Raw genomic sequence first — 15,637 nt, 5'->3', positions numbered from 1 at the left:
CCGGGGAGTTCATAGAGATGTAAAACAAGAAATAAGGGTGACGTCACAAATAAATTAGGGTTATAGGCATGCCCACTACGGCCGGATCGCTACAGGGATTGGAATCGGCCTTATGTCCAGCTCAGCGCCAACACAAGACTTGTCTTTCCCACAGTGTTACTCTAATCTTTCGACTTTGTCGTCCGACCACCACGTCATGTCAGCGATAATCCTTCGCTGCGCTTACCAGTCTGTGGATTCGTGTTTTATTTATTCGTACATATGTTGTAATATTTTGTTATTTCATTTTCATTTTATTAGGTATTATGCAAAATATTAACGAATTATCCTAATTTTTAAACGTTTCTGATATAAATCAAATTGCTTTCTTGGTTTCTGAACGAAATTAGTGATGTGATCTTTCAATTTATTTTGAATGAGAAATCGATGTGACTAAAAATGATAAATCAATGTAATGTTTTCAAGTGTCACAGCATTTGTTTTGTGTATAATTTAACCGAACTCGTCGCTCGTAACGACGTACCTACAATCAATTCAGATAAATATTTGATTCTGCGTTGCTGTATTAAAAAAAAAACATCGCAAAGAGCTGAAAGAGCTCAGACCTATTTCTTTGATCTGAGGCAAAGAGCTTAATATTTAAAAAGGAATATTAATACAAAGCTTTTTGTTGGGGTGCCGCTTAAACTATGAGTGTACGATGTTTTCTTTATTTTTCATTAATCAAATCTCGGAATCGGAGAGTTTTGTTAGTGCTTTTTTTATTTTAATGAGTGAATAAACGCTGAAAAATAAACACTGTTATTCAATATTTCAACTTCACATAACGTCACTGGCAGAAGCTAGTATTTATAATATAATCCATTTCATTACTGAAGTAGCTAATCGATCATTAAGTTACTACTCGATACGACCGCACATCCCTATTATTGTTACGCCCCTTCCGTCGTGTCAAAAGTGCGTTTGCAAGTTTTATTACATTTGTTTTACAATTTTTCGACTTTAGAAGTAGATTTTTGCAATTATTTAACGTAAATATGATTCTTCTTTTAATTGATTACTGATTTGTGTTTAAATTATATTTTCTGCAAGTATTCGGTGCCGCAAACTGCCTGTCAAATTCATCTGATATTATCGATTTTCTAGGTCGGGTGTTACAAATAAAAAGGATTTTCTCAATCATAGTGTAGTTAAATTATAACAGAAGTGCTTATAAGCAGCCAAGATGACCGATTCAAAGTATTTCACGACGACAAAGAAGGGCGAGATATTTGAGCTCAAATCTGAGCTAAACAGTGATAAAAAGGAAAAAAAGAAGGAGGCGGTGAAAAAAGTAAGTTTTACGTACTCTTTTTCTGCTTTAAAACTATATTCGTTACTCAATATCCTCATTTTGAAGTTAAAAGTACTGAAAGATAGGAATTTACACTCCAATGCCAAGAAACTTTCATGATAGTTAGAATGATGACAAATCTGTCAATTTGGTCATAACCATATCATCATATTATCTAGCTGAATATTGGGACGATTTCGTTGACTACTTCATACTAATAAGTAGTTTAAATGCTTCAAAAAGATGGCTTAAACACTAGTATTGCATAAGACCTTTTTTAGACTTTTATGAATAGAATGAGTGAAGGCACTTTCTTTGCCTTCACTCATTATGTACCTATGGTCAACAAACCAGAAATGATAGTAATATATTAGCTGTTAAACGTTGCTTATGTTGAGGACTTCCTGATTATAATTTAGATACCAGCTTATCAGAAATATGAGTCATATTATATTATGTTTCTTTTTACCATCTCTGTTTTTAGTTCATATTCCTATCTGGAATGCAGTTGTCAATATTTTGATACTCAACTATACTGCGGGTTAGAGACGTATTGTGTACCTACTTTTCTCAATTAAATAGCAAAAGTGGATGGTGAAAATATTCGACTACAATTTTACTAACAAAGCAAGATTTAACTATACCCAAGATCCTCTGATCATCAACCAAATTGTAACTATATTTGGACGTAGTTATGCAGAAACGTTCCAACCCACAAGTCACCCGAAATCGAGTTATTGTGATTGAACAGCCTAAAATTTAGCATATGGTTATCTAAACTCAATATAATTCAACAATGAAACCTCTAGTACCTTTACTAGTTAGAATAAAAAATAATACAACTGAAACGCGTAAATGCATTTACGCGTACAGTGGGTTGGAACGTTTCTGCATAACTACGTCCATTTTATGATAGCTTTACAAATTCACATTAGTCCCAAAAAATAACTTTTATATTTTTTATATTATACCATTTTTTTTTAAATGTCTAGGTGATGCTTCAATAATAAATACATTCTCATTATTTCTAGGTCATTGCGTCAATGACAGTCGGCAAAGATGTGTCCGCTCTATTCCCCGACGTGGTGAACTGCATGCAGACCGACAACCTCGAGCTGAAGAAGCTGGTCTACTTGTATCTGATGAACTATGCCAAGTCCCAGCCGGACATGGCTATCATGGCCGTTAATACTTTTGTCAAGGTAAACACTGTAATACGTTGGTGTAATATGTTGGTTTGTTGTGTTATAAATGGGGATTGTTCAGGAAATGTTAGATAATTTGATATATAAACTACTTCACAATGTTTTTAATTATGGTGTTAAGAGTTGTTTCGAATAACACAGTAGTAATAAAGAGATTTTTAAAGCTATGTATAGTGTTGCTTATGTAATTTTTGAAATGTAAATGTAGAGCGAAATTGAGCATTGAAAATAACAAAAATTCTCGAACTCTTCCTTGTTGAGAAGTCGGTTAAAAAACATACCTACATACATACATTCTATCAACATTTCCTGAATAACCTTCCAATTTGTGAATTTCAATAACTTTACTGTGTTTTCTCTGCATGGGTTGAATATCTGAAAATTTTACCAAAAAAAAACTGTCAAATTCTACAAAAAAAAATATGAGCATGGCAATGGGCATAGATTACAAAATACAAAAAAACTTCAAGAAATCAATGTTTAATTGTTTTAATGTATTTAAAAATTAATAATAATAACTACTGTTTGTAGTTATTTGTGTGTGTGACATGTATTTTTTATCGTTTTTTAATGTCTACTGTACCTATAATGATGGGTGGAAGGATCTACCAACATACCAGCTTGTTAAGGTAACAAAATGATCCAGAAAAACCAAAATCAATTCATCTGATTGTAGATTTACACATTGATGTTGTTCTAATATCAAAAGTTGTTGAAATTCTTGAGAAATTTCTGTCAGACAGTCCTTATTCAATGATTGATTAACTTTTTGTATATTAACTTTTAACTTTTTGTATATTAAGATTACTATTTGGGGATATTATCGGCATCCGCTATTAGCCACTTCTACTGCATATTATATAATTTGGGTTGTTTTACAACCACTATCGCGCCTCATGGTTAGCGATGATGTGGTTAAAAGTGACTCTTTGCAGAGAAGTAACTTCCGTTCTTATTTAATGTAAGCCTAAGATGATAATATGTAGTCTTGTTTGGGCATACTTAATTCATTTAATGTCATCTCACCTATATTCTTCTATCTCACTGTAATTCAAACTTTCCGTCATAACATGTAAGATATTTTTTTCCGAAAATATTCAAATGTCTAACAGAAATTTAATAAAACTCAATTCAAACAAAATTAGCACTGTCCAATCCTAACTAAACCACCCTGCATGCAATCTATAGGAAAATTGTACATTGCATGATAATAACTTATCATCACAAATATTATTATTATTAACCAAATATTTTGTATGAACCCTGTCACTAGCACAAAAAATGTGTAAATCTACATAATAATCGAAAGTATTGAAAAAAAAAACAAGTATTTATTGAAAATAAAATCCATGCCTCATACTTTATTATGTTTAGAAGCACATCGGCTATTATTTTATTATATTATATCCCATTTATTATGAGGAGGAAACTTTTTGGTCTGAAAATAAATATTGAGTAATTTCACCAGCAAGAAAATTATAGCTGTATTTTTCTTTAACTCAAGTTGTTATTGCAAAAGAAACTAATAGTTTTATTTTTCAGTTATAAGCCAATATAATACAATATATGTATTGATTCTATTTAAGTCTCATTAATTATTTTTTTCTTATATTCTTATTTCACAAAATACATATTCAATCTAATATTCTCAGACTGCAAAGTTACCTCCATTGCTTATACAAAAATTGCTTCAGTATGATTGATGTGTTGCTTCTCTTTTCTTTTTATACACAATACCAACACAAACCACGTTGACTCCAGGACTGCGAGGACTCAAACCCATTGATCAGGGCCCTGGCCGTCCGGACCATGGGCTGTATCCGTGTGGACAAGATCACTGAGTACCTGTGTGAACCGCTGCGGAAGTGCTTGAAAGATGAAGACCCGTATGTCAGGAAGACCGCTGCGGTCTGCGTTGCTAAGCTGTATGATATTTCTTCGAGCATGGTGGAAGATCAGGTTGGTTGTTTTCTGATATTTTTATTATATGACTAGTGGTTATATTACAGCTATGGTTCATCAAAATTCATTTGTATGTTTGCACGTGAAAGAGTAACAAACATACATACTCCCAAACTTATGTAACTGTATGTGACTCACACTAGTGCAGAGTTTTAAGTAGGTTATTAGAAAAATAAGATAAATTGGTCAATTGGCCTAAATTATTGTAGTCAATTCATTTATAGCTTATTTCTGTCATTCCTTCTGTGTATTCAACATTCTTTATTGATATTATATTAAATATTATATTTTTCATTTATAACTCTTGATTCAATGTTCTTGTACTTTGTAATAGGGCTTCTTAGACCAGCTGAAGGACTTACTGAGCGACTCCAACCCTATGGTAGTGGCGAACGCCGTCGCCGCTCTATCGGAGATCAATGAGGCCAGCGTGTCGGGACAGCCTCTTGTTGGTAAGTGCAGTCTTATTAAACAATGTGGGATAGTGCTTGGACTAAAATAATAATATCGTAGTTATTGTAGCCATAATTAAGATGGTCTATTTAATATCCTTATTTAATATTATAATTGCGACAGGAATTCTGTTTATCTGCTACAAAAACTTCTTAACCAGGAACAGCTAATAAGCATTTAAAAGATACATTAGGTAATTTTTGTGTAACGTTTTCAATCTTATGGCAAAATAAGAGAAGTGGCATTTTCATGTGAATCTCCGGTTCAAAAGTAAAAGATATTCTTGCTTGTCCATTTTCTTTAAAAACAACAGCCAATTTATTCCCAAAAAACTGGCATCCACCCAAAATCCAACCCACCATAAACAAACCAAAAATAGACCCACACACAACCAACCTCTTTCGTCCACAGAGATGAACGCGCCGACCATAAACAAGCTATTGACAGCTCTCAACGAGTGCACGGAGTGGGGACAGGTCTTTATATTGGATGCCTTGTCTAACTATTCGCCGAGAGATGCGAGGGAAGCTCACTCTATTTGTGAGAGAATCACCCCCAGGCTTGCTCATGCTAATGCTGCTGTGGTTCTGTCCGCTGTTAAGGTAAAAATTTAATACTTAATCTATATATATAAAAATGAAACCCGCTTTCCGTTGTCACGACATAACATGAAAACGGCTTGACCGATTTGGCTGAAAATTAGAGGGGAGGTAACTTAGACCCAGGAGAAGGTTTTAAGTTTTTGTCACCATTCGGCTACGGGACGCGGGTGAAACCGCGGGCAAAAGCTAGTATAAACTGGCTTCTTTTAGTGGGTAATGTGGGAACTACATCGAGGGGCCGGGTAAAAACTAGCCTCTCTCGATGAATGGTCATGGGAATTATAATACTCAAAGTTTTTTCAAATCGATCCTACTGGGACATAGACATTAGGGCGTTGAAATAAATAAACTATTCAGCATTACAATATATTATAAGCCAAACTTTAAGTGGGCAGTTTCGAATTTTTGATCCCAACCGAATAATTTTAAACTTGTAAATGCATACTTTAAAGACCAGTATCGCTTGAACAGATTGATAAGGTGACGAGCCTCGCGCGTCTTGTTGGTGTTTTCTCTCGCGGCGACGCGCGGCCTCGAGTTACCTTGCGACTTTTTCAAGCATTTCAAGCGATGCTGGTCTTTTAAGTATGCAGTTATCTAGGTCCCTAGTCTAGGTTGTTCAAGTTGGATGTAAGGAGGATTAATGTCCCAACAAACTCGTCGCAGGTGCTGATGAAGCTGATGGAGATGGTGTCGGAGGACGCGGAGCTGGTGAGCACGCTGTCGCGCAAGCTGGCGCCGCCGCTCGTCACGCTGCTGAGCGCGGAGCCCGAGGTGCAGTACGTGGCGCTCAGGAACATCAACCTCGTCGTGCAGAAGCGCCCCGACATACTCAAGCATGAGATGAAGGTAGTGTTGCAAAAAAACCGTTCTTTTTCTAATGTGAAAAAAACCTGATAAAAAAACAGTTTTTTTTCTGGGCCTTGTTTTTTTCAAGTGTATAATAACTCTAAAATTGTTAGGGCATTTACCGTTAAAGATTAATACTTAAGATTACATAATACAGTCTTAGGTTTATTCTTGAATCTACTGTACTTTTCTGATAAAACAGTACCAAAATTTCATAAAAATATTGGCAACATTCATTGATATTGACTCAACACAAGGGAAATTTTGAAAATTGAACTAAAACATAGGCTAGAAAAAAACAAATTTAGAAAAAAAAACAATGATGCAAAGTTTTTTTTTTTCAATAAAGTGAAAAAATACAAATCGTTTCTTTTCATTTTACATCACTAGATGAAGGTATGTGCTGATGAAGCTGAAGTTTTACCAGCGGCCAAAGGAAAAAGTCTCAAAGTCTCGTGAAAACCGGATCAGCTCTGCGGTCCATCTATGTAACAGATTAGACAAACTATCTGTGCAACGAAAGAACTTTTCGCATCCAAATAAAAAGTAACCTATGTATGTGTTAATCAAGAGAGTCAGTTTTGTGCATACCATAGTTCATCAAAATAGGTTGAACCATTCGTGATAAAGCAACAAACATACATACCATTTGAGACTATTTTCCCATTTTAGGTCACTACATATATATCCCAAGGAGTTTGTGGATCCTTAAAATGATATGATGAAACTTACCTCACATTATGTTATGTATAAGATGTATGAGAGATTTTGTTCACCGGTAAAAAGCTCTTGTACACAAAATATATCTTTTATTAAAACAATTTTCACCCTACTCTCTATCACCTTTTCCCCGCAGGTGTTCTTCGTGAAGTACAACGACCCTATCTACGTGAAACTCGAGAAGCTAGACATAATGATTCGGCTGGCCTCGCAGGCGAACATCGCTCAAGTGCTGGGCGAGCTCAAGGAGTACGCTACGGAGGTCGATGTGGACTTCGTTAGAAAGGCTGTGAGGGCTATTGGTAGATGTGCTATCAAAGTAAGAATCTTTTTATTTGAATTTGAAGTTTTGTGGGAAGAAAAATAGGGGTGTATTTAGGGCCAAACATTTTTATTTACTAAATAAAGAATAAAGATGTTTGTTGGTTTTGCCCGTTTTCGGTGGGAACTATTCTCCGCAACCGGCTAAAAAGAAGTCTAAAGCCTTCCTCGATAAATGGGCTATCCAATACTGAAATAATTTTTGAATTATTGCAGTAAGTAGTTCTTGAGTTCTTCAAATCTTTAAAATTTTAATACCCATTTATTTTGTGTCATAAATTGCTTTTTTGCATGTGGAAACCAATAAAAATGTCTGGTCTATATCTAGACAATCCTAATCAGGCAGAGAATTTTACATAAAAATTGAGAATTAAAGCCTGGATAAAAATACAATCATGTCACATTATAAAACAACCAGTGCTGAGTTAAATATTTAAATTAAACCCATATTTTAATTCTCCAATTTACTCCTCAGGTGGAACCATCGGCCGAGCGTTGTGTATCAACTCTTCTGGAACTCATCCAAACCAAAGTGAACTACGTGGTACAAGAAGCCATCGTTGTCATTAAGGATATCTTCCGCAAGTACCCCAACAAGTACGAGAGCATCATCAGCACGCTGTGTGAGAACCTCGATACCTTGGACGAGCCTGAAGCCAGGGCTTCCATGGTGAGTTGCTGTACAATGAATAATGGTTTATATTACACCATTAATAGTTTGTGATAACATTACCAGAGAAAAAAATATGCCTGTCTACATTTTAGTGGATAGTTAATGTGGTAGGAGTTTTAAACAAATACGCATTGAAGAAATAAACAACTGCTTAAAGTTATTATTGTATATTCATAAATTTTTAACTTTAGAACTGTGACTTTATATAAAAAGTCATGTTTAAATTAAATAGTTAACTGCTGCCTACGCATCTTCGTCTAGCGCACTTAGTAAATTCGAATGAAAAACACGAATAAACGAATACAACTACAAATGTAACAAATGGTCGACAATTTGCGAACTGTACAGGAGTCGGGGGATGGTTGACAATCTTTTATTGTACGAGTGTTTAAGTATTTTATACATTACTAGCTTTTGCCCGCGACTTCGTTCGCATGGAATAGTGACTTCCGGCATATTTTTGGTTTGACCAATAGATGGCGCTATATGTCCGGAATAAATTTTTGGTTTGTACCAATAGATGGCGCTATATGTCCGGAATATTTTTTTTTTTTTTTGAAATAAAAACTATCCTATGTCCTTTCTCAAGTTCCAAACTATGTCTGTACCAAATTTCACACAAATCGGTTCAGTAGTTTAGGCGTGAAGAAAAGACAGACAGACAGACAGAAAGAGTTACTTTCACATTTATAATATTAGTTAGGATTATATTAATCAAAGGATTATATAAATATCCACTAACATTCCTTGTAAACCAATCCCTAGAAGAAAAAACTTTCCCGTCCCGACTCAAAATTGCGATAATTAAACCCATACCAAAAAAAGGTGGAAACTCTAATGACCCGAGCCAATATAGACCCATAGCACTTCTCCCCGCATTTTCGAAAATATTCGAAAAAGTAGTTACCAAACGTATGTGTAAATTCCTAGAAAAATATAACATTCTTGACAATAACCAATTTGGATTCCGGACAAATCGATCAACTACCTTAGCAGTCTATAAATATACACAAGAAATACTGACATATATAAAGGACAAAAACTATGCAATAGGCCTCCTCCTTGACATGACAAAAGCATACGACAAAGTATCCCACTCGATCCTATTAACTAAATTAAATGGAGTTGGCATCAGGGGAGATGCACTTGACTGGCTTAAGTCGTATCTTGCTGATAGGAAGCAGTATGTGCAGGTGGAACACCTCGATCACGACACATGTGAGCTACAAAACGTGCGCTCGGACATCCTGACCACGAACTGGTCTATTCCACAGGGAAGTGTGATAGGGTGTATACTATTCCTAGTATATATTAACGACCTGCCCAAAATATGTGACCACCTTTGTGTATTATTTGCTGATGACATCTCCATCCTCTTTAAAACCCCAACAAACAATCAAGAATACACCTATAAAATAACCGAAACATTTAACCTAATAAAATCTTGGCTCTTACATCACAACCTTGAAGTAAACAATAAAAAAACTAAAATAATACAATTCAAACCATACCAAAAACAAAAAATCAACCTCAAAACCATAACTAGCAATATCCAAATTGAAGAAGTCGAAGAATTTAAATTACTAGGAATCACACTGGACTCACATCTAAACTGGAAAAAACATGTCGAGCAGATAAAAACAAAACTATCACAATTTTCATATGGACTTGGTGTTCTCAAAACGAACACAAAAGCAGAGTGTGCTCTCACTGCCTACTACGCGTATGCCTACGCATGGCTACGCTATGGTGTGATCATGTGGGGGCACAGCGTAGATGCCAAAGATATATTTATAGCTCAGAAGAAACTTATACGAATAATATTCCACATAAAGCCAACAGACACCTGTAAACCCCACTTTATAAATAATAAAATATTAACTTTACCATCAATATACATATTAGAAATTGCCATTTTTGTTAAGAAAAATCTAAAAATGTTCAACTTTGAAAAGAACGAGCGCCGCAAAACTAAACTGACTTTACCAACACCTAGGATACAAATGTTTAAAAATAGCCCAGAATACCGAAGCATTCAAATCTACAATAAGTTACCTGAAAGCATCCGTTCCACCGAAACCCTAGGCATATTCAAAGCTAGACTTAAGTTATTACTGTTAAAAAAATGCTACTATAGTGTTCAGGAATACTTAGAAGATAGAAGCTTAAAATAATAAATAACCACCTCTAGATATAATTTAATTTGTTGTTTTAAATGAATAAAAACAAAACAGTATTATGTCGTTCCTAAAACATTGTGCAATAATAGTAGATATAATAATTAAGATAATAAACTAAAACTACAGTCATATACCTAAGTAGATGTAAGCTTAACTAATAATTATTTATAGATATTGTTAACTTCTTATAAATTAATGTAATATATATATATATTTATAGTTTAAGTCATTATTATAATACTTTAGTTTTAAGTTAATTTGCTGCGCCCTAACAGGGTAATGTGTACCTAGCATAAGATGCATCTGTATACATTTTGCAATAAATAAATAAATAAATAAATAATGTGTTTGCTACAGGTATGGATAGTGGGTGAGTACGCGGAACGTATCGACAACGCTGACGAGCTGCTCGACTCATTCCTCGAGGGCTTCCACGATGAAAATGCACAGGTAAAGTACATTATGAAAAACATACATATTATTTACATTTTATATGAAAGAGGGTATATAGTGCTACAATACCAACAAAAAAACCATTTTCAGCTACAAGTACATTCTCGCCAATCTTTCTCCCTGTGAGAGGAGGCCTGTGCCCAACAGTGGGACGGTGAAAAAAGGCTGTAACTGTATATTCTCGGATCAAAACTCGTTTAGTGTGTACGACTTAATGGCGGCTCCGAATATCGCGCTAGTTACTGCACAGGAGCCATTTTAAAGTACACATGCACGTACCTTTTCTAGGATTTTAGCTGCGAGACGCCATCAAGTTTGGCGGCAAATACATATACTTGAAATGAAAATATGATCGTACTTATATGAATATGTGAACACCTTCAGGTACAACTACAACTGCTGACAGCGGTGGTGAAGCTGTTCCTCAAGCGGCCGGCAGACACGCAGGAGCTGGTGCAGCACGTGCTGAGCCTCGCCACACAGGACTCTGACAACCCTGACCTCAGGTATTACTCCATCATCATCTCCCGAGCCTATGTTTGGGGTCGGCTTCCAGTTCAATTGGAAGCAGCTGTGTTTTACATGGAGAGACTGCCTATCTGATCTCCTGGTAAACCAGGCAACGCGATACCCTTGCTAAGATTCGTTTGTGATTTTCTGGCTTCTGACTACCTGTAACGACTGCCAAAGTTATGTAAATACATATTGACGGTTGAAAGGTCGCATTATATACGCAAAACTCCGGTTACTTTTTATCTGGCTGCGTAATGTAGTTTGGGACACGGCTGTGACACGGCTGGACACACCCAATGTCAATAAAATTTAATTTGTACCCTTTTTTCTCAGGGACCGCGGTTTCATCTACTGGCGTCTCCTCTCAACGGACCCGGCAGCCGCCAAGGAAGTAGTTCTGGCTGATAAACCCCTCATCTCTGAGGAGACCGACCTTCTGGAGCCCACACTCCTGGACGAGCTCATCTGTCACATCAGCTCGTTAGCCTCCGTGTACCATAAGCCACCCACTGCCTTTGTTGAAGGTAGGTCAATTTGCAAATGTTTGCAACTACTTGCTATTGAATGGATCAACTGATTCACTGTTAAATTATAAGTGGAAATTTTATGATGCTTGACCAGTTGATAATTTGTTTGTTGATAAAGTTGATAGTTGGGCCAAGTAAATAATCTTTATTCAGTAAGTGGAAACCTCATTATCATCTTGTTTAGTGCCCAATACGTATATTGTCATATCGACATTCTACTTTGGGGACTTTTAGAAGAATCGGTCTGATCATTTTGGGTTTCCACATTTCGAAAAACCATGATTAGTCAAATCACGAGCTTTCTTTTCAAATTGTTACTATACTTAATAATATCCCTTCCCTTTCCCCTTAGGCCGCGGCGCGGGAGTCCGCAAGTCCCTGCCCGCGCGGGGCGCAGCCCCACACGACGACGCGGCGCCGCAGCCCACCGTCATACCCAACCAGCTGCACGGGGTATGTACTGCTCATGTTATTATTATATACAACAAGCCTTACAATCCTCTGAAATTGAATTAAAAAATGTAACACGTTCATGTCTCATAATAATCATATAAAGGGTATAATAAAAGTTTGAAGATTTCAGAATATTTGTATAAAAATATGTATAACTTGGATTCTGATTTGATCAGGGTTAAAGCACAGCGTCAATGACATTCCACATCACCATAATTAATTGTCTCGTCTTTCTAATAAAAATTACAAATATATTTTTTAATATGGCTTTAATATGGTTAAGTATATAAAATGTCTAATTCCAAACCTTTGTTCATAGGAATCTCTGATCGGCGACCTGTTGTCTATGGACATCGGCGGTCCCCCTCCCGCCCCCGCGCCTACCTCCAACCTGGACCTGCTGGCCGGTGGACTCGATGTACTTGTAAGTTAAGCTCACAAAATCTCACAAGTTTTATAATTACATAATTGGTTTTGGTTAAAAGTTTCGCTGCACAATGGGACACAAAATAATTAAACGTTACTTAACTTTAACTACATTTGTACATAGAATGATGTTTGAGCTATCGGTTAAAATTGAGTGGCGTTTCAGTAATCGGCTCTCTAGGGCAGCTAATTAAATTTTTTTTTTTTGCTAACAATATACTTTCTTGTCATGTAAAGTATATTGTTAGCAAAAAAAAATTAAGAAAATGTCTTCGAACCTTTGTTCGCAAATACATAACATTAAATTGGTTGACAATTTGACCAAAATGTATTTTCCTAAACAAATAACTAGCATTATTTTCGGCACAGTTGGGCGGCGGCCCCGAGCCGGCGACGACGTCGGGCACGACGGGTCTGCTGGGCGACATCTTCGGCGTCAGCGCAGCGCCCGCCTCCTACGTGCCGCCCAAGCAGTGCTGGTTGCCCGCTGACAAGGGGAAAGGTATGTACTGACTACTTTTATTCTTGTTTAAAACGGGATTATTCAAAATTGAAGCTGTTGTTGTGATTTAAATAGTTACAAGTGAAGCTAATATAAACGTGTTAATATATATTATTGAAATCAGAACTTTACGTATTGCGCTTTAGATAAACATAACATGAGTAAAATGACGGTCTGATGAGGGGACATGTTGCTTATCACCTTAAAAATAGCCAAAAGGCTAGTTGTTATTTTATCCTGTGTTAGTTTATCCTTGTGCCCTGAAACCTGCTCGCGGGAGGACTTAATGAGCGCATCCGGCCGTGCTCTCGCTGTGGCGGAATATTGGGCTGACATAGTGTAGTCTCATATGACATGTCATCGACTCGAAAGAAGAAGAAGAAGAAGAAGAAGAAGATTTTATCCTGGTGACCGTTGCTATCAAATATCACACATTAAATAATATAATTTCTCTCTAGGTCTGGAGATCTGGGGTACGTTCAGCCGACAGAACGGACAGCCGCGTATGGAGATGACGTTCACTAACAAGGCCATGCAAGCCATGAGTGGGTTCGCCATACAACTCAACAAGAACAGGTCAGATATATATTATTGTTTCTGTTATACATTACTTTTAGGCTCTGTTTTGATATAGGATTCTTGTTAGATTTATTTGTGCCAGATAAAATGATGGTGGGCAAATGTAGAAAGTTTTAATTTAGCTATAATATTTTGCTGATCATAATTTTTTTGCCTGTCTAGTAACAACGAAACAACTTTACAAATCAAAAGTCCATTGATGTTTTTTGCTAGCATGAGCTTGGGGTATTCGTCATTCGTCTAATCTGTGACAGAAACTTATCCAGGCATGAGTTTATTTATTTATTTAACTTTATGCAATCATACAATTACAAAGGCGGACTTAATGCCATGGGCATTCTCTCCAGTCAACCTTAAGGTGATGCAGAGATAACATGGTAGGTGCATTACTTAGAAAGACATGTATAAGACAACTAGAGATTAACATTTTAATAGAATACTAAAATAGACGTAAGTAGGTACATGAGTTATGTAATGAAATAGCTGATTTCGGAGCGGTTTAGATGTGACAAAAAAAAATTACTTTAAGTTAGCAAAATGTCCTCCTTTATAGAAATAAAGGTATAACCACGATTAAAATCATAATGATTTTGTTCTAGTTTCGGCGTGTTCCCGGTGGGCGGGCTGAGCGTGGGCGCGGTGGGCGCGGGCGCGGCGGCCGACGCGCCGCTCGCGCTCGCCACCACCGGCCCCGTGCAGCGCATGGACCCGCTCAACAACCTGCAGGTACATACATACATATACATCCTGCGCCGGACCTCTGTCTGGTCGTGTCGGGAAGCCGTCCCTTCAGGCCATAAGAGTTAAGGAATAGTGAGTGCACTTGTGTCTGCGCTAATCCTGGCTGAACATCACGTATGAGAGCATCCGTAGTAGCCGAATTTTTGGCTATGCAAGTAAAGAAAATCTGACCTTACAAGCCAGCGCGAAAAGTTCGTCTAACACAAAGTAACTACAGAAAAGTATTGTCCGTATAAAACGTTGCCTAAAAAAATGATTTTTACTGTGTAGTTTTGTATGGTATATAATAGTACTTACCAATTACTTTACCCACCAATAAATTTGCCAACAGGTAGCGATAAAGAACAACGTGGACGTATTCTACTTCGCGTGCCTCATCCCAGTTCACATCCTCTTCACTGAAGACGGACAGCTAGACAAGCGAGTGTTCCTCACCACATGGAAGGAAATACCCGCCGCCAACGAAGTCCAGCACACACTCTCCAACGTGACCGGCACCGCTGACTCCATCGCACAGAAAATGACCTTGAATAACATTTATACCATCGCTAAAAGAAATGTTGAAGGTCAAGACATGCTCTACCAGTCGCTAAAACTCACAAACAACATCTGGGTGCTTCTAGAATTAAAACTTCAGCCTGGCAACCCTGAAGCTACTCTCAGTCTAAAATCCAGGACGGTCGAAGTCGCCTCTTGCATATTCCAAGCGTATGAAGCCATTATCAAGTCGTAATCTCACACTATGTTATATGTATATGTTGGTCTAAGATGTTAAAGTATTCCTATTGTAAGTTATAAAGACTTGTAATATGTAAATTCCATTTATTGATGTATGAATGTTTATCGCGAGAGTTTAGTCGTATTCAAATCAAAAGCCTCAAAATATTTACGCAGCTATATTACATCTGGATTTTTAATGTAATTAAAAACTAGAAAGAAATAAATGTATAATTTGTATTCGAAGATTATCAATGAAATTATGAATTGTATAATATTTATGAAACTGCTGTAAATGTGTGCGGCGTATGTTCTATAGTATAGTAGGTGTCATAGTTTGGTAAACAAACGAACACGCTATATTTAAGACGTTATAATAAATTTACGTTATACACAATTTTTTTTTCAATTGAAATACTATGCCAATA

General features: G+C 36.6%; 1 protein-coding gene across 2 annotated transcripts; it reads left to right on the top strand.

The window, feature by feature from the left end:
- The first annotated feature begins 830 nt into the window (after positions 1-830).
- LOC110375596 (AP-1 complex subunit beta-1) lies at positions 831-15,606 on the top strand. Of its 2 annotated transcripts, none has more exons than XM_021333759.3 (18): positions 831-957; positions 1,147-1,333; positions 2,365-2,535; positions 4,300-4,497; positions 4,835-4,952; positions 5,365-5,555; positions 6,222-6,404; positions 7,261-7,443; positions 7,921-8,115; positions 10,656-10,748; positions 11,136-11,257; positions 11,598-11,788; positions 12,144-12,244; positions 12,564-12,668; positions 13,040-13,172; positions 13,631-13,748; positions 14,351-14,477; positions 14,824-15,606. In XM_021333759.3, the coding sequence occupies exons 2-18, from the start codon at positions 1,226-1,228 to the stop codon at positions 15,223-15,225; spliced, it is 2,739 nt and encodes a 912-aa protein (XP_021189434.3). In that variant the 5' UTR covers positions 831-957; positions 1,147-1,225; the 3' UTR covers positions 15,226-15,606. The 2 variants fall into 2 exon arrangements, with proteins under 2 accessions (XP_021189434.3, XP_021189433.3); XM_021333758.3 differs by having other exon boundaries at positions 903-1,031.
- The last annotated feature ends 31 nt before the right edge of the window (positions 15,607-15,637 follow it).

The sequence above is a fragment of the Helicoverpa armigera genome, chromosome 22 (assembly GCF_030705265.1).
Source record: "Helicoverpa armigera isolate CAAS_96S chromosome 22, ASM3070526v1, whole genome shotgun sequence".
Lineage (NCBI taxonomy): Eukaryota > Metazoa > Arthropoda > Insecta > Lepidoptera > Noctuidae > Helicoverpa > Helicoverpa armigera.
This window is presented reverse-complemented; position numbering and strand designations above follow the sequence as displayed.

Excerpts from the sequence above, each read along its gene's own strand:
- LOC110375596 (XM_021333759.3), top strand. The coding sequence starts at position 1,226 with ATGACCGATTCAAAGTATTTCACGACGACAAAGAAGGGCGAGATATTT. Across the intron at positions 11,789-12,143 it reads ACCCACTGCCTTTGTTGAAG|GCCGCGGCGCGGGAGTCCGC; the intron begins GTAGGTCAATTT and ends CTTTCCCCTTAG. Across the intron at positions 14,478-14,823 it reads ACCCGCTCAACAACCTGCAG|GTAGCGATAAAGAACAACGT; the intron begins GTACATACATAC and ends ATTTGCCAACAG.